Source organism: Pollachius pollachius (genome assembly GCF_949987615.1).
Source record: "Pollachius pollachius genome assembly, chromosome: 7".
Taxonomy (NCBI): Eukaryota; Metazoa; Chordata; class Actinopteri; order Gadiformes; family Gadidae; genus Pollachius; species Pollachius pollachius.
Window position 1 is genome coordinate 10,309,174 of NC_136940.1, and position 26,114 is coordinate 10,335,287.

Here is a 26,114-nt window from a genome sequence, read left to right on the forward strand (position 1 = left end):
ATGCATACACACACACCAATACAAAATTACACACAGACACAAACACGTACCTGCACATGCACACACATCTCTCTGTCGCCCGCCCCCATGTTTACATTCCTCTCGCCATTTCAAGGTCTTTTGCTTTATCTTTGTTAGTTGTGTTACTGTGTCTTGTTTGAATCTGGCACAACTGTATATGTGTGTGTTTGTGTGTGTGTGCGTTTGTGTGTGTGTGTGTGTGTGTGTGTCTGTGTGTATGTGCGTGTGTGACTGTGTGGAGAGTGTGCATGCGAGGATTGGGCGTGTATTTGTCCAATGACTGTGAAGCCATCCCCCTTTAGCCTTCCCTTTCAGCCACCCGTCCAGAGGAGCTGAAGTGTGCAGAAAAAAAGCCTCTTACCTGTGTAGTGCAGTGGGGGGGGCTTCCCTTCACCGTACCACGAGAGAGGCGGGAGAGAAGGGGAGGGGACAAGGCAGGCACAAAGAAAAACACACATCGTTTCAAAGATGACAGGCAGGGATTTACAGTGTAGGGACAGAGGGAGAGAGCACCCGGCTCTGCTGTGACAGAGAGAGGGAGGGAGAGACGGAGAGAGGAAGAGAGAGGGGGGAGAGAGGGAGGGAAAGGGAGAGAAAGAGGGACACAGGGGGGCTGTTAGCACCTTTGAAGAAAGAATGTTCTCTGCTGCCCTTCCTGTGGGAGCCTAACGGACTCTGAGAGGAGACGCGCGGGATTGGAGCAGAGCACCACCGAACTGGTCTGTGTTTGGACCCCTCTGACTATATTTCACTCCCACTCACTCACTCACCCTATCTCTCTCTCTCTCTCTCGCTCTCCTCCCCCCATTACCTCTGTATCGTGCATAGTAGTGCATAGTCTGGTCTTTTCCTCTCGTTCCCGTTCCGCCTGTCATCTGTTTCTCTTTCCTTCTGTGTCCGACTGGTGAGGGGGAAGGCTTCACTCTCTGATCGATTCTTGTTTATATATTTCAGCAATGTAATAACAAGACTCTTCTGTGCCATTCGGGATTCATCCTCGAGTAAGCTGTTTTTTTATTTTTTTATTGATGGCTGGTGTGAACTTGTTGTGTTGTTGGGTCTAAAGTTTCTTTCCTTGTTTCACGGAATACATTTTTTGTTACACACTGGAGTTGAAAAGTCTGTCTGGATTCCATTGAATAGGGTGGTGGTTTTGAAGTGTGTGTATAGTGAAAGTGACAGGGTTTTGCAGATCTGCATGGCTGGTTAGATATCTGCATGTGCATGTGCGTGTGTGTGTGTGTGTGTGTTGGGTTATTTTGGTCCAGCTGTGATGGTTTACCATGCATGACTGATATTTGAGTTTATTACCTTTCTGGTCTCAAGAGGTTGTGCATCTGCATCCCACTGAATGGAATGTACTGTACTCTTACGAGCACACAACAACAATCGCATATATATATTGTGGGCCTAAAAATGACTATTATCTATTTCTATAGTCACACAAACCTCTTACTTGGTTATATCATAGAAGTGCTACTGTTTTTATGTAAAATAATAACAAATAAAGTCAAAGTGGTATTCCTAATTTTCCTCTGGCTGGAGAGCTATCTGCAACACAGACCAAAGATAATGCTAGTTGTTTTTTTAAGGCTTTTAAATACTGTGCCACTTTTTTGTTGTTTGTCTGTTAGTGTGTGTGTCTGAGTGTGTTTACATTGTTTCTTTGTGTGTGCGCATGTCTGTGTGTATGTGTTTGTGTTTATCTTTCTTCATGTGTTTGCCTTTGTGTGTGTGTGTGTGTGTGTGTGTGTGTGTGTGTGTGTGTGTGTGTCTGTGTGTGTGTGTGTGGGGTGTTTTTTATGTTATCTAAATACTTATCTGTGTCGGCCTGTATTTGTGTGTGTGTATGTGTGTGTTTATAATGTTATCTTCTTACCTGTCTTTGGGTATGCTTGTGTGCAATCATGTCTTTATAATGTTAATGCGTATCTTTCCAACTGTGCGCGAGTGTGTGTGTGTGTGTGTGTGTGTGTGTGTTTGTGTGTGTGTGTGTCTCTGACATATTCTTTCCGTGACACACGCATGCTGCACACAAAGGGCTTGTTATCATGATGAAGTTAGTCTAGAGTGAGGTCTGTGGTGCAACAGGTGCTGCGTGTGTCACAGACTGTGTGTATGGAATAATGATTCATTTAGAATAATGATTCAGTCAAAACATGTCTATTTTGACTATACTTTCAAATGTGCATCATGTACTACACATATGCAATGTATCACTTGAAATAATAATATATATTATATATGTTTAGAATGCTTTTTTTTCTTCTTTACCCCAGTGATGTGTGGACATCAGAGATCCAGTGAGAAACCAGCGGGATTTTTAAAAGTCACAGGTCTGCTATTCTGACGGGGTCTGGCCGATCAAGTGACGCTGGGACCTCAGCACCGTCGGCTACTCAGCATCCGCTTCCACGCTCAAGCTGTCCTTGGCGTAAGTCTCAGACAGGACCCCACCTCCCCTGGAGGTCATGACTGAGATCTCCGCTCCCGGCAGAGTTGATGGAGGAGGATCTCCACTCGGCGAGAGAGAGACTGACATCCTGGACGATGAGGACACCGATGCAATTCTTCCCGCCTTCGTTGATCCGAGCTCCGCTGCCGTCGGCCGGCTGTCCTCTGACGAGACGGGCACCGGTCTCCAGGGGCGCGTCAGGATGTGCGCATCTCCGTCGCCTAGAGACTTGGCGTGGCAGCGTGTTGTCCGCGCTCCCTCCGACTACAGCAGGTACATTCCGGAGGCCGGGGACGCCGTAGTGAACGGGGGACACAGGAGAGACCAGGAAACACCCCCCTCAGTCAGGTCACCGCCCTACACCCCTCCAAGGGGAACAAGCAGTAGGGAGGCTGTGTTGCGCGTTGCCCTTGGCGACACCTCCTCGCTGTCTGAACTGTCCCAGGAAGAGGAGTTGTCTCTGGCCACAGACATGGAGGAGTCCATAGAGCAGCTGAACCAGCTCATTCTGGACCTAGACCCCACCTTCGTACCCGTGCCCACCCGCAGCACCCCGCTGTCCCGCTCCGCTTCGCTCCACAGCAACGGTCTCAGTCCCGGAGGACAGGGCCACAAAGCAGGTGAGACCCGGCCCTACTGTGATGGGACACTACGTGGGGGATTACAAAGCAAAGAAATAAACTTCAGCGATTACCTGCAGCGACAAAATGCTTGCTGAAAAACACATTTATGAAGTCGCTGACATCCTAAAGCAGAGGGCTTGATTGAAACCAACATGCAGGCCCTCCACATATTTTCAGGGCAGATATACACAGAAGTCCTCTGTATGGCACCTGGGACTGACTGGCGAACCAGCCCGGAAAAAATTTACCTACAGTATGCCAACGCTGCTATTTTGATGGGGCGAGTGAGAGGGAGAGAGAGGGAGAGAGAGACAGAGAGAGAGAGAGAGAGAGTGAGAGAGAGAGAGAGAGAGAGAGAGAGAGAGAGGTGATGGTACTAAAGGCAACCTTACCACAGCACACAGAGAACCATTATACTCATACTGGAGTGTTGGCTGATTGTGGAAAACTAATCGAGAGGGGGAGAATATGAGCGAGACAGAAAACACACATGCATACGTATACCCATACTGCATGTACAGAATTTACTGAGTGGGTGGAAACTGAGCATTAAACATACAACAGGTCCGCCATGTACATGGCAGAAAAAATAAGGTCAATATAAAGGGGAAAATAAGGATTTTCCCTTACTGGAAAGCAAGGGGAAGTGAAGCATACATGGCTTTCGGCTTTGTCCTTTAAGATCTATCTGTGATTTTTCTCATATTGTTTTGCAATCCCCCAAATAATGGTGGCCTTAATTTAATTTGAAACACACACAAACTCCTTGCAGGAGTTTTTTGAAGTCAACAGCTTTGGGTTTAGCCTATTCCGATTTGCTTTGCTCTGCCTTTGCAGAAGACTTCCTGTAATTCTGCTGACAATTGTATTTCCTGTCATTGTCATGGGACTTGTTTACATCAGTTCTACCTGTAAGTGTGGTGAAGGTTTGTTAGGGATTCACAGAGAATCTGTGGATACCTGATTTAATTAGGTTTAATTAAATTTGTTTTATTTCATTTGATCATTAACTTCTTCTATTGGGTCCTCCTTTTGCCGCTTTTACACCAACATATACAGACACGTCGACGATAGCATCATCATATAGTTTGGATACTCTTTGTGTTTATCTCTATTTCCATATCGGGAAATTTTCTTAAACATTCTGCTCAAAGTATTCGAGTTATCGCTTGACTCCCCATGGCATAATATCCATTACTCGAATAGAAGAGTGAGAAACATCTGCCTCGTCCAGAAGCCTTTTGCACAAGCCCTGTTTCGATGAGGTCATAGCTGTGAGAGTGATGTCATTACTTCCTTACTGGTGGAATGCTTGTGGGGAAGCTGTTCCATTAACGTGAAACGCATAATGGGCCACCACATCTGTCGCGGTTCAAGACAAGGTGTGTGTGACAAATCCCATCTGCTGTGATCCGAAACAACTTGTGGCAGCTCTGGGAATGTGTAATTACGAAAAACATTGCTGTTCAACAGACCTATAACATTTGAACCTCAGTGGGCAGTGTGTACTATTAGCCAAAACAGGCAGGGTTTGAATATAGGATATGTTCTTTTGTTGTCTTACTGTCTCTGTTCCACCTGTCTGGGACATCTGTTGTGTATCATTTTTTTGTAAATCCGTCTTGGTGTTTATGTGTGTGTTCTCATCCTACAAAGTGACGCTCTAAGGCAGGAATTCCGAAAGGGGCATGGAATGCCTTTGAACATCACCCTTCATCTCCTCGTTGTCTTTAACCTCATATGATCTCGACACACATTCTCACAATGAGCATCACTCCGCTACGTATAATTAGTGAGAGCTCAGGTCAGGTGTGAAAGACATAAAGAAGGCTGGGGACGTTAGGTTCAGAGTAAATGTACCAACTATTGCTGCAATCAGATTTGTGCTCATGGGATATTTTGGAAGAGTGGTTGGAAAACGCCCAAAATCTGTCGTGTTATTTATCTTATGATTCGTTGCTTTCACGCAGAAGCCAAATCAGTAGCTTGAAAGTTACTTTAGAATATGGCTTCTGAGTTCCCACCGTGATCCCTGCTATGACATTATATGATCAATGTTTTGTCTTCCCTCTTGTGATTGATCCCTGAACAACAGACAGCGATCACATCATGTCTTAATGTCTGGCTTCATCTCCCATTTCTCAGAAGAGTATTTCAAAGCATGCTGCTATTACTCGTGTCTCTCGATGATTTGGATCTCGGCTCCTGTAGCGATAAAAATCACAGCGATCACAGTTAGTACCGGGTGTGTCTCCTTGCCCGGTACTGTGTGTGTGTGTGTGTGTGTGTGTGTGTGTGTGTGTGTGTGTGTGTGTGTGTGTGTGTGTGTGTGTGTGTGTGAGTGTGTGTGCGTGTGTGTGTGTGTGTGTCTGGGTGTGTGCGTGTGTTCTTGGAATTTCTCTCTCTGTCGCAAATAGTTCACCCCAGTAGACGCCTAGTAGTTCACGTGGAGCCCGAGGAGGATCTGGAACAACTGATTGTTCCGACAGATGTATTGGATTCCGTGTAAACCATCTGGCCTGGGTAGGGTCTGGCTCGGCCCCAGGTTCCTAACTCATGGTGGGACCACTATATACCCCTTGATAATTGCTCTGTTTAATGGTTTCTGCAGAATGTGTTGGCCAGAAAACAAGCCTGTGTGCCAGGGTCGTTGCCATCGTCAACATGTGATAGAGAGACATCCATTCCATAACTGAGTGTGAAAAACCTTTCATTTTTTGGTTGCCTAGTAATGGGGACGCTGGCGAGTCTAACGCCGCTCGGTCTGGCTTGTTTTTATTCAGTATTTTTAATATTTTTCACGAATACTTTGAACATTTTGTAGATTTTTTGTTATATATAGTCCCTTTTCCCTATTGTTAGTGTGCCAGTTTTCTTTTTTACGTGTTTCATACGTGGAGTCGTACAGTTGCTTGACAGGAGGTGGACACTGGCGTGTTTTGGCCGCCATTGCTCACCGAGTCTATCTCTCTCTTACCGTTTTAGATACCTCTTTTTTCTTTCGCCAACTTTCTAAAGCAATCTGGACCTCGCCTCTACTTTGGATTACAGCCCTCATATGGATAATTTTTTTTTACCAATCAAAGTTTGACGAACCTGAAAAGCCTTCTATCACCGTTTCTACAAACTTCCACGAGCTTGGCTGGAGTCCACCGTGAGAGGTTTTTCTGACGTTGGCCTTGGCTTATGGGCTACCGACTGCTGGCTAGCGGGTCAGCTGTTGGCTAGTGGGTCAGCTGTTGGCTGGCTGCTAAGTGGCGCTAACATTGTTTTGCCAGCGGCGAGCGAGGCTAGGTAGCATCCGTCCTTGGTTGGCATGGCGTTGAGTTATTCCATCTCACAACTCCACAAACTCAACTCTGCAATCACTCTTGGACTTAACATCCCCATCATAAATGAAATTGGAATATTGCGTCGCCCCCATTATGCCCAATGGAGTACACGCAGAAACTTTGTTTACCACCAGCAGCCTGGGCAGGGCATTCCCTCCATCTGGACGCCCGTCGCGCAACTGGTACGTCATCGCACTGCCACCAAGAGGCTATTTCATTCTAAGCAGGACAGAAAACGTGGAGTGGATTACAGCCTACTCCGGCCCCTACAGAGACACTCCGCTACCACCACCCTAGCACCCCCTGTTAAAATTGAACTTTTAAATGCACAATCCCTCAATAATAAGGCATCTTTTATTCATGGCCACATCATCAATGAGGAGATACACTTCATGTGCCTAGTTGAGACCTGGCAACAACCAGATGTCTTCTCTAGTCTTAATGAAGCCTGTCCCCCTGGCTACACCTACCTCAGCAAAGCCCGCACCAATGGCCGTGGTGGTGCCCTTGCCGTTGTTCACCGGGGAGACTTTGAGTTGTCCCCCCTGTCCCTGCCTGTCCACTCCTCATTTGAATGTCTTGCATTTAAATGCAAACCGTCACTTTCCAGTACAATTCTCCTGATTTACCGGCCCCCTTAACCGAACCCAGCTTTCATCCCAGAGATACATGACCTCCTCACCACACTCTACACAACCCCAGGGAATATCATCATACTCTGTGATTTTAATATTCATGTGAACAACCCCCCTTCCTACTCTGTAGCTGAATTCCTTAATCTTCTTGACAGTCTCAACCTCAACCAACACGTCAATGTCCCAACACACTCCATAGGCCACACTCTTGATTTGTCGATCACCAACTCCACTTCCATCAGCAATCTCTCGCTGCACGATCTGGGCGTGTCCGACCATAAGGCCATCTCAATGGGGCTACCCACCCTGTTCCCCCTCAAAAAGCCCAACAGACAAATCAGTTTCAGGAACCTTGAAAACATCAACCCAGTCACCATGACTACTGACCTCCTCCATCTCTCCGCTGCCAACCCCCCTTCAGTCACTGAATCTGTGGATCTCTACAATTCATCACTCAGCGCCCTCCTGGACTGCCCTGCCCCAGTCAAGCCCAGAACCGTCACCTTCACACGCTCAGCCCCCTGGTACACGCGTGAGCTACGACCTCTGAAGAGAACGGGGCGTGTCCTTGAACGACGTGTCTTTGAACGGCGTTTCATGGACTCAGGACTTGCTGTTCACAAACTAGCCTACCGGGAACATCATAAGGCTCACAGCAAGTCCCTCAGTGACACACGGTCCCGGTTCTACTCCCACATAACCAATGATAGCCCTGGTAACTCCAAGAAGCTTTTCTCAACCATAAATCATCTCCTCAAACCTCAGAACCCCCTACACTCAGACAACACGCAGGAGCGGTGCAACAGCTTCATCTCCTTCTTCAAATCAAAAGTAGACAACAAACGCTCCCTTCTCTCCAGCCTCCCCGGCCATCCGCCCTCCCCCCTCTCTAGCCCCCCTGCTCTCTTCTCCCCCGCCCCCGCCCCCGCCCTCTCTTCTCCACAGCCCCTCTGCCCCTCCTGCGTCTCCAGTCACATCCGCCAACCCTCAGTCCGGGGTTACTCAGCTCCTCTGCTGTTTCACCGACATCACTCAGCATGAGATTGAAGACATCTTAAGGAAGATGAAGCCCTCCACCTGTGACCTGGACCCATTTCCCTCAACCCTGATAAAAAGTCACTCCTCTGCAATTAGTTCTATGATCACCAAAATCATCAATCAGTCTCTCAGGTCCGGGCATGTCCCCACGTCTCTAAAAACTGCTGTCATCAAGCCATTACTCAAAAAGCCCAGCCTTGACCCCGAAGCACCAGCCAACTACCACCCCATCTCCAACCTCCCTTTCCTTTCAAAGGTGTTGGAAAAGGTAGTTTCTGCCCAACTCCACAACCACCTCATAACAAACAGTCTTTTTGAGAAGTTCCAGTCTGGTTTCCGCTCTGGCCACAGTACGGAAACTGCCCTGGTCAGGGTCACCAATGACCTGCTGATGACTGCTGATGCTGGCTCTCCATCACTTCTCACCCTTCTCAACCTCACCGGAGCATTTGACACCCGCACACACCGTTGACCACCACATCCTTCTACACCGCCTTCACTACTCCATTGGTCTCTCAGACACTAACCTGACATGGTTCACATCATATCTCTCGGACAGAGCAGAGTATGTATCCCTGGGTGATGCTAAATCGTACACGCACTCGGTCACTTGTGGTGTCCCTCAAGGATCAGTCCTTGGCCCCACCCTCTTCACGCTAAACATGCTCCTCCTTGGTCGTGTCATCAGCCGGCATGGAGTATCTTTCTACTGCTACACTGATGACATCCAACTCTACATAAAAAAAAAAAAATAAAAAAACCCTCTGCAGCCCTATCCACAATTTCCACCTGCCTGGAAGAGATAAAGTTGCGGATGGCGGCTAACTTCCTGCATCTCAATGGCTCAAAAACGGAAGCCATTCTTGTTGCCACTCCACACCAGACTCGGTCATCCACTATCACCAACATCAGCTTCTCCGGCCACGACATCCACCTCTCATCCTTAGTCACTAACCTCGGTGTCAGAATGGACCCTCACTTGACCTTTTAGGCCCACATTCAACATCTTTGCAAAACCTCCTTCTTCCACCTCAGGAACATTGCAAAACTCTGCCCCATACTCAATCTCCCCGATTCCAAAAAACGTGTCCATGCCTTTGTCTCCTCCAGGCTGGATTACTGCAACACACTCCTCATCAGGATCCCCAGCAAGAACATCCAGCGACTTTCTGTCCCACCAGTGCCTCCATGGCACTGCTCCCATTACCTCAAAGAACTTATCACCCCCCATTCCTCTTCACGCCATCTCCGCTCTGGACAGGCCAACCTCCTCCAGCTTCCGAGGACAAGTCTCCAAATTATGGGCAATCGCGCCTTCTGCTCAGCTGCACCCAGTCTGTGGAAGGCTCTCCCTGACCATCTAAGGGCCCAACAGACTGTGGATTCTTTTAAAACAGGCCTGAAAACTATCTTCCATCCATCCATCGTTTTAGAAAAGCCATTGGCTAAACTGCTATTTTAAATTATTATTTTTTCTCTGCTATTTTTCTTTTTAATCTAATCTAGTCTTTTATGTTGTATTTATCTATGTGCATTGTAGCACTTTGAGGTCATTGAGTTGATGTAAAGTGCATTATAAATAAAATGTATTATTATTATTCTTATTATTCTTCTTCTTATTATTATTATTATCTTTGTAGTTTTTTTTTTTAAGAGAATGCACTTTTTTGTTGCGATTCTGTTCTCGGAAGTATCGAAGCTCTAAAAGAATGAATTGTTTTAGTTTGCCGCTAAGTATTGGTAATCTTCTACCCCTGTGCTGCTCCACCATATTAACCTCCTTCTTTAGTAAAAGTCAAAGTCACCATATTAACTTCCTTCTTTATATGTCTGTCTGGCTCTCTTTCCCCTGTCTTTCCCTTACTCTCTCTCTCTCTGTCTCTAAACAGGGTGGCAGCAGAAGAGGCAGGCCAGTGACGCAACAAGTTACTCTTTCTTCAACGGTCCGAGTTTTAGTGACAGCAGAACTCTGACATTAAACTCCTCTGTAAATGGTGGCAGTCCCCTTACATCACAGGTAAAACGCCCACCCCTCACAGTTACAATCCTATCCCCTCACAGTAACACTCCCCTCCCTTCACAGGTAAGAACAGTCTCTTCCCCTTTATTTTCCTTTATTTTTTTGGTGGTATGACTATGTTGTAAAATCTATTTGTATCAATATGTTTTTCATAATGTACAGGTGAATTCTGTGAAGTGTTCTTAAAACCACATTAATTGCAATCGATTGAATTAACTACAACAATTGGCAATTATAATTCAATATATTGTAACATAAGTAACAGTTAATTATTAGCATTTTCAATGGAAGAATTCCTAACAGATGAAGGTATTCATGTGTTGCCATATCAACTTATTGTTGGTGAATAACAAGGATATGTTGTGGGATTTTTCCTTTAAAAGATTATAGCTAATGCAGATGTTCATGGCGAGGCTGCATGAATGGCCTCCTTGTTTACAGTAAAACACATACTGAAGCCACATACAGATCACCAAACAGATGTCTGCTGTGTGTGCATATGTCTCTGAATTTGTGTTTGTGCATGCATCTTTAATGGGTACAAAATGTGGTTAGTGTGGGCCCCTATTCCTTCAACAAACCTCAGTGATTAAATGTATTGGATCTGAAAACAATGTCATTCTTACAGCTTGGTTCTCTGTATAAGATGGACAGTGTGGACTTTAGGGGTCAGAACACAGCTGTGATTGACAGCTATGACGTTGCACCTTCTACTCCCGCCTTTCCAGTGTCTCCGCCTACACCCTACGGTGAGAACACAAAACAACTACAAAGCATTTGAGTTTCATGTATTTATATATATATATATGATACGTATATCCATACATTCAATCAAACATATATACATACTACATCTATAGATATGAGTGACTTCATCCAACCCTTCCTTTCTCTCTCCAGCAAAGCAATTATCTGAATTCTCACAACTTAAGTCTATGAGGCAGAGGGAGTGCAGCAGAGCCTCAGAAGGTACAGTTTACACACACACTGAGTTTGTGTGGGTTTGTGTGTGTGTGTGTGTGTGTGTGTGTGTGTGTGTGTGTGTGTGTGTGTGTGTGTGTGTGTGTGTGTGTGCGTGTGTGTGTGTGTGTGTGTGTGTGTGTTTGTGTGTGTGTAGTGGTGGAACACTGAAGCATGTGGTTTTAACAGTTTATTTTTTATGGGTATTTTATGGTACAATGTCGAGTACCATAAAATACTGGCCAGAAGACTGAAGTCTTAACCAAAACACCAGATTAGTGATTGCCTCTGGTCAGGGTTCAATGGTAGGGTGGAATCTTTCCTGGCATATACAGTGGGACCATATGCTCTCTCACACACGCACACACACACACAAACAGCCCCCCCCCCCCCCCCCCCCCCACACACACACACACACACACACACACACACACACACACACACACACACACACACACACACACACACATACACACACACACACAGACACACACACACACACACACACGCAGACACACACACACACACAGACACACACATACGCACACACATACACACACACACACACACACACACACACACACACACACGTACACTCCATGATTTTCTAAAATAGACCCCAATGACTCATAGGGAGACATAGGTCTATTTACTCTAAGTAGCCACTACCTGTGTCGGGTTTCAGTGTTTTCCATTCATCCAACTCAAATGTTGAAAACTAGTGAACGGTCATTGGAATAATGCTATTGTAAGACGTAGATATGCATCCTCTATCCCATTAGACAGAAAGGCCAGCTGGATGACTAATAATAGCAGACGGTGAAAGAGGAAGAGAGTATGGCTAGCAGGATGTTCTCTCACTTCCTGCTGAGGGAGGGGACACTGGGAGAGACTCCTGCTGGGATATCCGGAGGGACCAGGTCCTAGAGAGAACTGCGACTTATGTTACAACCTTAAGCTTTTAGCTCAAACAATTTGCGCTAACCGTTCCCCTTACTCACACTTGTTGAAAATTTGAAGACAACAAAACAAACTAAATTCCACTGTCAAAAAAAGAAAGCAAATACTTACCAAAAAAAGCAAGACATACCAAAAAAACTCAACTGGCTGTTTGTGATGGTTGACAACACCTCGGCCCCTATGGCAATCATAAGTGCAATTGGTAAGCACACAAAAAAAGCAAAACTCACCAGACAGCCCATACTCAACTGCAACTGCTCCATACCACACAGACCCACGACCGCGCACCATCAAGCAGAGCCTAAGATTGTACCGGCTTACCTATTGCCCCAAAATACTGCCCTTAAGCAATGCAACACTGAGCAACGAACTCCTCACAGCCAGCAGTGTTTTCAGGGCTGTGCACGTACAATGACTGCATGGTGTTTGGCAAGATCAGTCATAAGCTGCATGATTTCAAAACGCTCCTTGGATCAGGGCACTTGTTGCTTGCAATTGCAAGCCAGCAACATCACTTGTTTATTGTAAATATGTTCAGCAGAACAGACAGAAATTCCGCTCTGTGTCACGGTCAACACACCACCTGGCCTGACTCCTCTGTTGGTCAGACAGATAATCAAGCAGTCTCTAACTGTGTTGGAGGCTGTCAGAGTCTGTCTTTTTTCTTCCAAGAGTTTCCTGTTTTCCCATGTCAAAGGCAGACGGCAGTCTGGGAAACAGCCATTCCAGTAAGATCCCTGCCCCCTCCCCTCTCACTTAAAAGATTTGTATTTTGGTCATTATCTTAATCGCACACCCAAGGGGGGCGGGGTGCTACTGTGATGTTAGAACAGATTACCATGAGTTACCGTGGCCGTCTTCACTGCAACCACAACAGATCAAGTCAGACTGATTCCCTTTCTCAAAGGCTAGCTTGCTACAGGCTCGTTGACCAGGGTAAACTACATGCTAGCTGGCTACATGCTCCTTGACCTGGGTAATATGCTAGCTAGCTCCATGCTCCTTGACCAGGGTAAGCTACATGAGGTTGAGGTCAAGGGAGCAAGACGAGGGAGTAAGATAGGGCTGTGGACTGTTGTGCTTTTGACTGCAAGTGTCTCGAAGTAGTACACACCTATCTCTACAACTATCTTAATATACGTTATTATAAGGGTTGATAGAAATTCTTGGTTATTGACCCCCTGTATTCTCGGGCAAAGGATTCTTGTAAATATGGTTGTGCAAGTTCAAATAACGTATTGATTATCTGATTAGAATGGGTCAGAGGTCAAGTGATGGGTGGCCATTAGTGATAAATGAAGGAGGGAGAGAGGGGGAGACGCGTTGCCATGGCCCTTTTAAAACAACTCAAAATCAAACTCAAACTTTTTAGCATTTTCCTTTAAGACAGTCGGATGGACATGTCCCGGCCAACTTTCATGCCAATTCATTTATATTGACCGAGAGTTGAATGAAAGACAAGTGCCATATGCTCATATTGAACCTAAAGCAAACTCAATACAATAGATTAAATTGATTTTATTGTCTAATTTCTGATGATCAGACAAATGGCAGTAGACACTTAGTGGCTGCATACCGTCCTGTGTGCGCATGCGTGTTTGTGATTGTGTGAGTGTGCGTGTGTGTGTGTGTGTGTGCGTGTGTGTGTGTGTGTGTGTGTGTGTGTGTGTGTGTGTGTGTGTGTGTGTGTGTGTGTGTGTGTCTATGTCTATAGGTCGAGCAGATGGTTTGAGAGTGGAGACACATGCACTGACAGAGAGGCCATAGATTCCCAAGACCCATCCCCTTTCTCTGGCCTTTCATGGGCACATGCAACCTGTGACCCCTAGGAATGCAATTTCATCTGTTGGAGAGTGGTTGCGGTAGTGCCATGGAGACAATGCTCAGTGGTCAGTGAGAGGAAGAGGCGGGGGAATATTTAGACAAGGCTTGGGGGAATTCTACAACCCTCCCCCCCAAAACACCCCCTTCATTCCCTCTGCCTTTCCTCCTCTTCTCCTCCCCTCCCTCCATAGAAAATAGACCCAAGCAGTGTCACAACAAGCCAGGAACACACGGGCAGCCGTTTTCTTTTTTTCCATCTGGAAACTAAAGGAATTGACCATGGGCAGGCTGCTCTCCGGCGCATGAAAAGCTCCATTCAGCCAGCAATGAGAGAGCAAGGGCTCCAGTTTCCCTACAGCACACAGAGAGTGAGACTGAGGGGGAGAGAGAGAGAGAGAGAGAGAGAGAGAGAGAGAGAGAGAGAGAGGGAGGGAGAGAGAAAGAGAGAGCCAGAGAGAAGGAGAGAGCTAGTTTGAGGAAAAGACACGGGCAAGAGAGGAGAACGTTTTTGGAGATTAATAGCAGGAGTGGACGGACGCTTCTCGGCTAACTGGGAGTCGCTCAAGGTGGACTGGAAGGTAGCGCGTCTCCATCCCCCCTCCCCACCACAACCGTGCAGCTCCCCCACCCCTAGACACCCACACCCACCCGACCCTTCCACCTTTCAACTGATAGAGGACGGGCTGTGGAAAAGACAAGAGTTGAAAGAGGAAAGCAGAGAAGCCAGACTGTGGGAAGATCCTCAAATCCTTTCGGATAAAGGAGAGGCAACAAAGGGGTGCTCTGGTAACCTAAACCAGCAAAGAAGGGAATACCTCTATGTAGCTGTCAGCACCATGACTGCCTCTATTGGTATGTACATTTCGACTACATTTCGACTTGGAGTCACAGCGCAACACAAGTGTATCACTGAGCATGCCTGTGTCAATATATTGTGTGAGTACTTGTAGTTTGTGTGTGTGTGTGTGTGTGTGTGTGTGTGTGTTCAACATTGAGCATTGAAAGGTAGCCGCTTCCTGTCCCTCATTCTCCACAGATTCTTCCCTTTAGTCCCTTTAGTCCTGTCAGACTTTTATATTTTATGTCTCACCCTGTCCATCGCAATTCTATTCCACTCCACTTTGTTTTCATGCATTCTAGTGTTGTTTATATTCCATTATCTCCCCCCGCCCCATCTCTCTCCCTCCTGATAACTTTGAGGAGTATACACAAACACATCCATGCTCATCGTCCCTGATCTCTGCTGTTTGCAGACTGCTTGTGGAATTTTTCTTCAATGGATTTGAAAGGAAAATACCGGCCTTAGATCCAACCGTCGTACCGCCTCGCTTTGATCAAACATCCGCTACCAACATAATTTGTCAAAAGCACTTCCTTCTACTGATTCTGCCAAACAGCATTCAGCATGAGCACGCCTACCATGCATGTAAACAATAGTAAAAAGGTACTTTCGCCTTTTGGAAGTTATGAGAGACAGTTACGATGGTTTGATAACATACCGGTACTGTTTTTTTAATTTGCTCGGCCCAATCTCTCTTGCTCTCTCCCTTCCCCTTTTTCTTCTCAATTTCTCTAGCTACACATCACCAGTTGTGGTATTTTAATAAGCGGTGTCAGCGGTTTGTTTTAAACGCGTTTCTCCGTTTTTTGCTAGTGAGACAGTTTGTTCCACTGCAATGCTCGGACATGATGTCATCCTTTTTGAAAGCAAAGTATTCTGGCCTCCATCGGGGGAGGCAAGGAACACCACTGGTGTTTTTTCAGCCTGGGGCAGGTCGTTTTTCCATTTCTCTCTGGTGACCCGCTACGAACCCCAACAGTCTTTGAAGACCATTGGTACTGCTGTAGACTGTGATGCTCATCATCATCACCATGACCTCATCCCTCCCTCGACCCCACCCACGAGCTCGCCACTACAATCAATTTGTATTCTTGAGCATTATAGAGGTTACTATCCACACGCTTACATAGTAGCAGACAACCACTTTAAAGTAGTAAGTTTCCTTACAAAAAAACACTCTTCCAGTACACAGACTTCTGGGACGCAACTTCTAGGACTTCAGCTTGCATCTCTCTCATTCACACCCGCCCCGGTGGCGGTGTGTACAGGAAGCTGAGCTAAACACACACAAAAAGGCCGCTTCTGCTTCACGATGGCTACATCCTGTCCTCATTATTACAATACACACTGCACTCCCCAACCCATAGCATCCCAGCCCTCAACCAGCCCCTCCTTCCTCACCCTTCACTCAGTAACTCTCGCTCTCTCCCCGGTTTTCCACTTGTTTGTAGTGCCTGTATTGTTCATTCCCTCTTCAGCTAGCCTCGTAACTCCTCTCCTCCTCCTCCTCCTCCTCTTCCTCCTCCTCCTACTGCTCCTCCTCATCCATCGCCACGCCACACCAGCCGGTGCATAGAGTCCCCTGTCCAAACACTCACCCCAGAGAGAATAGAGGGAGTTGATTCAAGAACCTCTGGTGACTCCACTCCAAACCTCTGCTTTGGAGTGGTCCCTGAATAGGCAGGGGCCATGCGGCTGGCTGGTAGCGGCATGGTTGAGTGATGATAGATATTGAGGTAGAGGGGAGGAGTGAGAGACAGAGACAGAGAGAAAGCGAGAGTGTGATATTTATGCAGCATTTGCATAGAGCCATAATGCGTTCACCCAAGTAGAGGTTTGATTGGTTCTAATCTTTGATAGAAATCATATATTGTTTTGGCTGTTTTTATACTGTTGATGTACAGTATGTCTCTCTCTCTCTCACTCTCTCTCTCTCTCTCTCTCCCTCTCTTTTTCTCTCTCTGCTAAGAAACGGTTGTCTTCATATGATTTCTGTGAACAGCTGTCACATGCCATAAACCTTCAGACCAGACCAGCCAAGTGTGTGTTTGTGTGTGTGGGTTTGGTGTGGTGGGTTTTGTAAGCTAATTTATGCATTCCTGTAGTCATGAACGTCTGTGAAACCTCTTTGGCTAAGTAAGAGATGGCTATGCTGTACTTGATTGTGTTTGTGTGTGTCTGTGATTAATGTCGGTCAAATTAATTAAGGTGTCTGTTTGGTGCATGTGTGTCTCTATCTGTGTGTGTGTTTGCATTCTGGTGTGCGTGCGCGTGTGTGTGTGTGTGCCCGTGTGTTTGCGTGTGCGCATGCTCGTGCACTTGCGTGTGGGTGCATGTTTGTGTTTGCATTTGTTTACATGCACATGCATCTGTATTTGTGTGTGTGTCTGTGTGTGTGTATGCGTGTGTACTTGTGTGTGTCTGTGTGTGTGTGTGTGTGTGTGCGCATGCACTTGAACGTGAGTGCATGTGTGTGGTTGAGCATGTGTGTGTGTGTGTACGTGTGTGTGTGTGTTAGACTGTAGCAGGCCATGGGGCATCGGAGGAGAAGCATGCCTTTGTCAGATACAACAAGAAGCTCTTCTGCTGCTCAACACATGTGACTGCTGGAGGGCTTTCATTTCTCTGTCATTTTAACACATTTTTTATTAACTTTTCCCCCCTTTAACCCAGTTTAAATCATTCCTTTTTGATGATGTAACAGGGAAGATAGAGGTAGGGAACTTGAAGAGATGGCAGTTGGGAAACAGGCTATAAGAAGGGGGTTTTGTTTGATAAACGAGGTGATACTTATGTCTTGGGTGTGATGGCATGTGTGCAGACACATACATACACACACCTGTGTATGTATGTGTGTGCCTCCCCAACTATAGTGGGCGGAGGTTGGTCATCCATGCCCTCATGGGGCTCAAGCTACCAGGAAGGAAGTGGTCCTCCTTGGTGTATACCTGAATGTGAAGCTTTGTGCTCTCTCCCTCAGAGCTGGGCACCGGGGTAATCTCTTCACAGCCGGAAACATCGAGAAAATAACAGGAATAACAACGTTCCCTTTAGAATCCCTTTAGGTGTGTTGTCTGTATGGACATGTTGGTGGTCATTACTTAGGTCTCTGCCTCTACTTCAATCTGTCTCTTCCTCTCCCTCTCTCTTTCACACACTTTCTCGCTGCCATCTACCCTCTCTCGAATAAACAAATGGCCTATAGCAGAAAGTGAGTTGCTATGGTGACATGGGTGCCATGGGTACAGAAAGGCAGCCATATTTAATTGAATACGACGCCCTGGCATCACATTGAGTAAAGGTCAGCGTTGTGATTGGTCGGCCGCAGTGCTTTCCGTTATTAGTGAATGGTATGAGTGATGGAATCCGTGTCACACATAGGAGTGTTCAGCGGTGGTAAAGGTGAAAGGACCGAAAAACAGAAAGGCCATGAGACAAGCAGAATTAGTCTCAGCCAACCTGGTCTCTCTGTGCCTTGGGGAATCGTCCCAATGGACAGGAAGAGAGAAAGCAACTGTGGGAAAGTTTAAGAGATCATGGTTTGTTTGTTGTGTTGTGTTTGTGTCAACCAAACAATGCCTAGACTGCCTAACTGGAGCCGTGCTGTGTGTGTGTGTGTGTGTGTGTGTGTGTGTGTGTGTGTGTGTGTGTAGGTGTGTGTGTGTGTGTCTGTGTGTGTGAGGGTCTGCCTTTGAGATGTTAGTGTTTGCAGATGTTTTATGTGTATGTATGTCTGTGCTTGTGTGTGTGTGTTTTTTGTCTGTGTGTTTTTGTATGTGTGTGTTTGTGTGTATGTAAATATCTTCTTGTGAGTGTGGATGCATACCTGCTATTCATATAGCCAAAGAATCCATTGGCTCAGAAGTTTAGAAGTTGACAGAATACTTAAAATATTTTTTTATGCAAACTCCATCCATATATTGAAATATACATATGAAAAGAAAGTCCAATATTTTGTTAATAGGAGCATTATCTTTACATAAGAGGACATGAAGATGTATGTGTATGTGTGCATTATCACCCGTGTGTGCGTGTGTAGGTTTGTGTGTGTGTGTGTGTGTGTGTGTTTGTGTGTGTGTGTGTGTTTGTGTATGTGTGTTTGTGTGTGTCTGCGTGTCAGTTTACAGTTGTTAATAGCTTTCAATGTGGACTCCAAATAATAAAGTACGCCAGTGCATTTGCAGTCTCAAATGGCATGTAACATACCTTGTGTGCTTGTGTGCAGTGCCTGGGGGTTGGTGAGATGGTGGGTGGCCGATTGTCCTTAAACGTTCCCTTGTGTGTCAGTTGTGACAGAGAGAGAGGGGTTTAGCGCATTAGATGTGTGTGATGTCAGTGTTTGCTTTGTTTAGAGAATGCATACCTTCTGACTACTCATTATACCGTCACACTCATATCATTGACATAATGACTGGCTAAACGTGCTGTACGTTCAACGGCTCACAGCTATGGTCAGTCCCCAATAGGTTCTTCTACAGAAAATGGGTGAATGGAGTGGGAGGGGAGGGGAGGGGAGGCGGGGAGGTAGGCAGCCAAACAAGGAGGTCTTTTGTGATGACTGAATATTTTCACAGTGATTCATCATTCTTTACAGGCCTGTTTCTTGCCCGAAGGGGGTCTGCCCTCATGTTTGCTGGGTGACGCACCATGTTGATAGATGTTAGAAATACCCTTGTGTCTCTCTACCTAGCCCTCTTTCTGGGGGCTAGGTAGAGAGACATCTCATGTATCTCCTTGGATCATATTCCTCTTCCATTTTGTGTGGTTCTTACCCCTTACTTACTTCAGCCTCCATAAGGTTCTATGTTTAGACAGGTTCTCCTGGCCACTATGGATAAAGGAGCTCTCTCTCTCTCTTTCTCTCTTACTTAAACGCTTACTCCCTCTCTCTCTCTCTTTCTCTCTCTCTCTCTCTCTCTCTCTCTCTCTCTCTCTCTGTCTCTCTCTCCAGCGGTTACTGTAATGCAACCAACAGTGACTAGGTTTTATATCATATTCATGTTGAAATATTATGATTATTTGGATGTTAATGGCCTCCCTGGCCAATATTCTTTACTGCATTTACTTAAAGATATTTCTAACATGAATCTCGAAACTGCCGTTCATCGAGATGGATTTTACAGCTCCAAAACATGGCCAGCTGATTGATTATCTCAACAGAAATAAATGTAACTCAAATTAAACTTGAATGGCAACGGTATGGGAGTACAAGTGTTCCCCAGATGCTTTTAAAGGAGTTTGAACGGCAGCTTGTATCATCATACTTCACACTTTTACACATACTGGTTTGGATTAGGATTTACATGTATAAACATTTATGGTGGTAAATATGTTAGCAATATGTAGGCACTTGGGTTGGAACACAATATCCTTTCATATAGAATGTGAGTCCAGGGTTAGAGTCAGGATGGTCAGGATAGAGTTGGATGACTCTCGCCACAAACCAACACAATGTGTTCCATCACATCTCAAAGCTGCGCACTTTATGTTTAAAGTGTAATCCAATGCAGAAGCAGTGCCTGTTTCATAGAACATTAAGCCATAAAGTCCTAAATCCAGTCTGTAAAAAAACAATAGACACAGCTTTTTAGGAGTTCTTGTTATGGAGTTAAAGTTCTACATACCTGCCAAGATTCATGTTGAAACCTAGAGACACAGATTTGATCGTGGATCAAATCTGCTTGGACGTTTACTTTCATGTCACGTTAATGTGTACACAAGGGGGCAGTATTTTGCAGGTCGATCAAGTTACAGGTGCATGTGCATGACTGGAATCGCGAGACGGAGTCTGCTGATGTTGAAAAGATGAAAAAGCAATACAAAAATAGTGTACAGGTCTCTTGTACAGCGTACATAGAGATGTTTAAAGTCACTTGTGTGGTCTCATGTTTTAGTCATTGTTTTTCCTTTTATGTTGTTTCTGCAGATTCCCTGAGTTTCATGGACAGCATGAGCCATGCTGGCTCAACAGAAGCAGAGCTGTTCAGGGCAGACTTGTGTAGGACCCCCGACTCCTGCCAGGGGATGTTTAACTCCAGGACCACCGGGTCATCCAGTAGCCCGCTCCCACACACAGACAGGTACATCCCAATTCAATACGGCTGGTTGCCGCTACACATACACACAAACACACACACATCAAGTTGACAGCATATTATTTAAAGCATATCATTTGTTAATTTAACACCTGCTAAGAATAGCCTTTTATGAGCATTTGAGCCTTTTATGAGCATTCCAAGCAATAAGGTGGTCAGGTACCTCCATATTAAGTCATGCTCTGACCCCTCTCTCATCTTTAGCTCCACCCCGCCACCCTGCTCTCTCAGGTCGCCCTTCCCGCCCAGGCAGTTGACCCCTCTGTCACACAGCTCCCCCCGGGGGGGGGCGACAGGCCTTGGAGCCCCACCGGAGCTCCTAGGGGAGATGGGGGAGTCAAACCTGTCCTCCCTACCCCTGGGGAACGGATCTGTGCTGGAGCACAGCCTGCTGGAGGCCATGGAGGGTCTGGGGGGTCTGGGGGGTCTGGGCTTCAGTTTGGGCCTGGGACCTGACGATTTGGGCCTGCCCCCGCTGCTGCCCGAGAAGAGGGCAGGCAGCAAAGGGGGGGAGCTGCACTCGCACTCCCCGTCCTTCAGCGGGTTCTCCAGCCCCCACAGCGGCAGCAGTCTGAGCATCCCCTTCTCCTCCCCCGAGCCCCTCAGGGGGCTCAGCCGGACCTCCTCACCTGGATACTCAGGTACAGCTGGCCGCTCCAGAAGATCCAAAAGAGATTGTACTGGCAACATTAGCACTCTTCGTCTTAATTAGGGGTCCGAGCAGCGAAGCTGCTTGGCCCCTATTGTTTCTGTAACGTTTTTTTTTTCGCTCAAATTCTGTAAAAGTCATACTGCAGCCTATACCGTAAGTCAAGTTTGTGGTACTGCACCCAAAGGTGGCGCTATTCTTTCATAATATTAATCTCTAGAATCAGACGCATTTACAAAAAAGGATTCACAGGCTACAAAAAGAGTCAAAAATTCACCAAAACCGCCACATACAATCTTTAGACCAAGCCTCACAAAAATCCTCAAACAGAATTTGTTTTACTTAGTTCCATTTGAGAAATATTGGCCAATAAAGTTGGAGCAGTTAGCCCATTTTTCTTATATGACCATTTTGTTATTGTATAAAAAAACCTACGACTATTATTAGGTGGATATCAATACCCCCCACTACTAATAAACCCAAATTGTGGTACTGCACCCAAAGGTGGCGCTATTTAAAAAGATTATGAACTAGCCTTATTTCTCCTTACGAGATTGACCTGGACTCAAAATTCTTTCATCATATTAATCTCTAAAATCAGATGCATCATTTTCACCCCGGTCTTCTGCTCTAAAAATGTTTACTTTTCCCACAATTTCATAGAAAAGCCAAACGTCCAAAGTCTCAACCCATTTTGCCTATATGACCATTTTGTTATTGTATAACTAGGTGGATACCATTAACAGTGCAAATTTTCAGATCTGTACTCTTTTAAGAAAGCCCTTAATTCTCTTGTGAAATGTGTGCTTGGAGTTTTCTTAATGTTGTGTGCTTATCAATCGACATTTTGACCAGGTGAATTAGGCTTCATGCAGGTGAGGAATGTCAGTGGCTCAACGGGATAATGCCGTGTACTGGTGATCCTTAGGTTGCGAGTTCGAAACATGAGCATTATGAACAAGCTGAACGTAACAATCTGTTATTGGCACTCATTTAAGAAACACAACAGCACCTGAAAGTCATCAGGCAATCAACATTCTGGCTCATTAGTTTACAAGAATCGGACTGCCAAGACACAGTATGGCATTAAGGGGCACTTCTTCGTTAAACATTTTTCCTTCATAATTAACACTGTCATATTTATGTTTCTTCCGTTAGTGTTCTTGACTACAAATGTTTAATTTCTCCAGAATTTCAAAGATTTTTCAAAGCATTATTTGCCTTTAAAAAACCCTTAATTCACTTGACAAATGTGTGCTTGGAGTCTCCTGGATGTTATATACTTTATGCAAGGCATTATCTCATTGAGTGACTTTATCAGTGGCTCAATGGGATAATGCCTTGTACAGGTGATCCTTAGGTTGAGAGTTCGAATCACGATCATAGCGTCATGAACAAGCTTAACATGACATTCGGCCATTGCTTTGCAGCTCACTTGAAAGCCGAGGCATAGTATTGCATTAAGTGTGTTAATCTTTCCTTCATAATTATATGTCAGGTTTATATATCTTCCATTAGTGTGTTCTTGACTTTTAATTTTGCTCGGACCCCGTTAATCACCGCTTGCGGTTATATTTTCTACTTGATTCTCTCTCCTATCTCTTTATCTCTCTCTCCCTCTTGATCTCTCTCTCTCCCTCTCTCACCACGGCGCTCTCTCTCTCTCTCTCTCTCTCTCTCTCTCTCTCTCTCTCTCTCTCTCTCTCTCTCTCTCTCTCTCTCTCTCCCCGTCTATGACTCACTGTCTCTCTCTGTATCTCTTATTAACCGTTGCAACAAGCGCCAGACGGATGGGTAATCTGTTTTATCGTTGCTTCGCAGAGCTGTCTGGCAGTAAGCAGGACACTGTGAAGTTTGTACAAGACACCTCCAAGTTCTGGTACAAGCCAGACATCTCCCGAGACCAAGGTAAATATTAGCCCTGGACGGGAGGGTTGGTGGACTGCTACCAAGCAGATAACAAGGCAATGGCTGCAGGTTTGTTTGACCGTTTATAGTGTTAAATTTGGCAATGTTAATGTGAGCAACCCTCCTTTCCTCTCCTGTTGACCTCAAAGCCATCACACTGCTAAAGGACAAGGAGCCAGGCTCGTTCATCGTCAGGGACAGTCACTCGTTTCGTGGGGCCTATGGGTTGGCAATGAAAGTGGCAACACCTCCCCCCTCTGTGTTGCAACAGAGCAAGAAAGGTAGATCCCCACATAATAACTAATAATAATAGCACCCTTTGCAAAAGTTACGTCAATCAATCATGGAAACATCAGCATTTTTCATTAGAATTCTTCTCTATCAATACCTAAGAATGATTTGGATTGATAAAAGAAGCATGGTTTTAAAGGTTGTACACACATAGTGTCAGTAGCCGATCCCGATCATCTTTGCCGTGCTTTGCAATGTGTTGAAGCCAATCTTTTTTCTACTAGAAGTTATTTAGTCATTAGCACTGACTGACTGTTGACTGATGCCCAGTCAACTCTGGAGATTATTGTTTTACACTTAATAGTTTTATTTTAACAAGAAACTGAAATCCACCATTAAAAGTTAGGTATACTAATAATTCGACATGGTATTTTGAACACATCGGTCACTACGGTGTTCCTCTTCGCAGGGGATCCGTCCAATGAGCTGGTGAGGCACTTCCTCATCGAGTGCACCCAGAAGGGCGTGCGACTCAAGGGCTGTCCCAACGAGCCCTACTTCGGTGAGAGGCTGGACTTTCTGTATTGCTTGTTCGGAAAGTTTTTAGGCATACCCCCTTCCTGACACTGATAATTACGTGTTTTTGATTGCACTTCATCTTTTAAAAGTAGGGCTACAGGGTAATATGGCTGTAAACTATTTCCTTCAGAAGGATAAATAGAGTAGATAGATATAATTGGAGTAGATGCCGAAGGGAAGTAAGTGCCAAGGATTCTCAGCACAAGGTTTTGAATAAACTCTTTACTGCCCTCTATTGGTCGTTATCAAGAAGTGCATTAAAACGACTACTGCAATTATTGGTCATTAAGCAAAGTATTTTTTCCAAAGTGGTTCCTTGTGGATTTATATACATGTCATTACTGAGCAAATCTCCATCTATAATGTCTACTGGTAGGCAACAGATACTGGGGAATGAACCCAGTACCCTTTGGCTGGAAGTCACACCCTATAGTCATTGAACTATACTGCCTTATACTTTCTGTGCATTGATTCTATTCGCCACTTGTGTGCATGTAATGTGTTTCCTATGTGCTTGCATCTGAAAGGAAGTCTCACTGCACTGGTGTGTCAACATTCCATTACCCCCCTCGCATTGCCCTGCAAGCTCATCCTCCCTGACAAAGGTAACGTGTGCTTTTAATCCTGTGTAAGTGTGAGCGGTAATCGTCAGTTTAGGGCGTGTTCACAGAAAGTTACATGGAAAATTGGTAAATGTTGTTATGACAATCAACATCAGAAACAGCATTCTTTCCACAGCTGGTCTGGCTTCATTAATTCCACAATACATGTGTAATTGTTTCATGTGTAATACTTGTATTGTTTCACGGAAAAACGTTGTCACTGAATTATTTTGGTTGTACATGTGTGCTTATGTGTGTGTGCTTATGTGTGTGCGTGCTTTTGGGTGTGTGTGTGTGTGTCTATCTTCAGACCCTATGGAGGAGCTCCATGACTCATCTCCGCAGACAGCTACCAACTCAGCAGCAGAACTTCTGAAGCAAGGAGCAGGTAGTGTATTGTCTGTCTGGATCCGTCACTTACAGGGGGAGCTAGCTTTGGACTTGTGCAGTCTGCTGCCTACATGTATGATGACGTGCGTGTGACATTTGCATATTCCTCAATTCAGACAAGAGCTGAAGTGGGTGTCTGCATGTGTCTGTAAGTGTGTTTCTGTATGTCTGCCTGTGCGTATACATGTTTTTGTTTGTGTATGAGGGTGTGTGCGTGTGTACGTGAGATACATTGAAATGTCTACTGCCAAACTGATTCACCTGTTCTTAGACACACTATATAATTTGTGTGTGTGTGTGTGTGTGTGTGTGTGTGCGTGTGTGTGCGTGTGTGTGTGTGTGTGTGTGTGCGTGTTTGTGTGTCAGCATGCAACGTGTGGTACCTGGGCTCCGTGGAGCTGGAGTCCCTGACGGGTCATCAAGCGGTGCAGAAGGCCACCAGCCAGACCCTGGCCGCGGACCCCCAGCCCACGTCCACCGTGGTGCACTTCAAGGTCTCCGCCCAGGGCATCACACTAACAGACAACCAGAGGAAGTGGGTCACACGCCGGCACGGAAAACACACATACACACATTTGCACACACACACACACACACACACACACACACACACACACACACACACACACACACACACACACACACACACACACACACACACACACACACACACACACACACACACACACACACACACACCTCAATTACAACCTCTTACAGCCTTTCCGCAAACGAGACCTAAGCATGTGTACACTTGTGTTGCTGCAGACTGTTCTTCAGGAGGCACTACACAGTGAACACGGTCATATTCTGCTCCCTGGACCCACAAGCTCGCAAGTGAGTACTAGTCCCTGCCGCTCGCTGTTTGGAATTCTTAATAGGGAGTGTGTTTTCCGCGTTATAAATAGTGCGTTTGCGGTGATTTGATGATACATATTTTCTTCTGAAAAC

General features: G+C 45.7%; 1 protein-coding gene across 2 annotated transcripts in view; it reads left to right on the forward strand.

Moving 5' to 3' along the window:
• The first annotated feature begins 608 nt into the window (after positions 1–608).
• tns3.2 (tensin 3, tandem duplicate 2) overlaps positions 609–26,114 on the forward strand; it is a 27,216-nt gene continuing 1,710 nt past the window's right edge. Inside the window, exons 1-15 of one of the 2 annotated variants that reach the window (XM_079739116.1) lie at positions 609–740; positions 976–1,022; positions 2,301–3,096; positions 9,994–10,121; positions 10,753–10,873; positions 11,025–11,093; positions 20,636–20,789; positions 21,009–21,445; positions 23,275–23,361; positions 23,511–23,642; positions 24,062–24,154; positions 24,699–24,776; positions 25,084–25,161; positions 25,530–25,698; positions 25,932–26,000. In XM_079739116.1, the coding sequence (XP_079595242.1) occupies positions 2,493–3,096; positions 9,994–10,121; positions 10,753–10,873; positions 11,025–11,093; positions 20,636–20,789; positions 21,009–21,445; positions 23,275–23,361; positions 23,511–23,642; positions 24,062–24,154; positions 24,699–24,776; positions 25,084–25,161; positions 25,530–25,698; positions 25,932–26,000 (2,219 nt within the window). In that variant the 5' untranslated portion in view covers positions 609–740; positions 976–1,022; positions 2,301–2,492. The remainder of the gene's footprint in view (positions 741–975; positions 1,023–2,300; positions 3,097–9,993; positions 10,122–10,752; positions 10,874–11,024; positions 11,094–20,635; positions 20,790–21,008; positions 21,446–23,274; positions 23,362–23,510; positions 23,643–24,061; positions 24,155–24,698; positions 24,777–25,083; positions 25,162–25,529; positions 25,699–25,931; positions 26,001–26,114) is intronic. The other variant, XM_079739117.1, reaches the window with a different exon arrangement.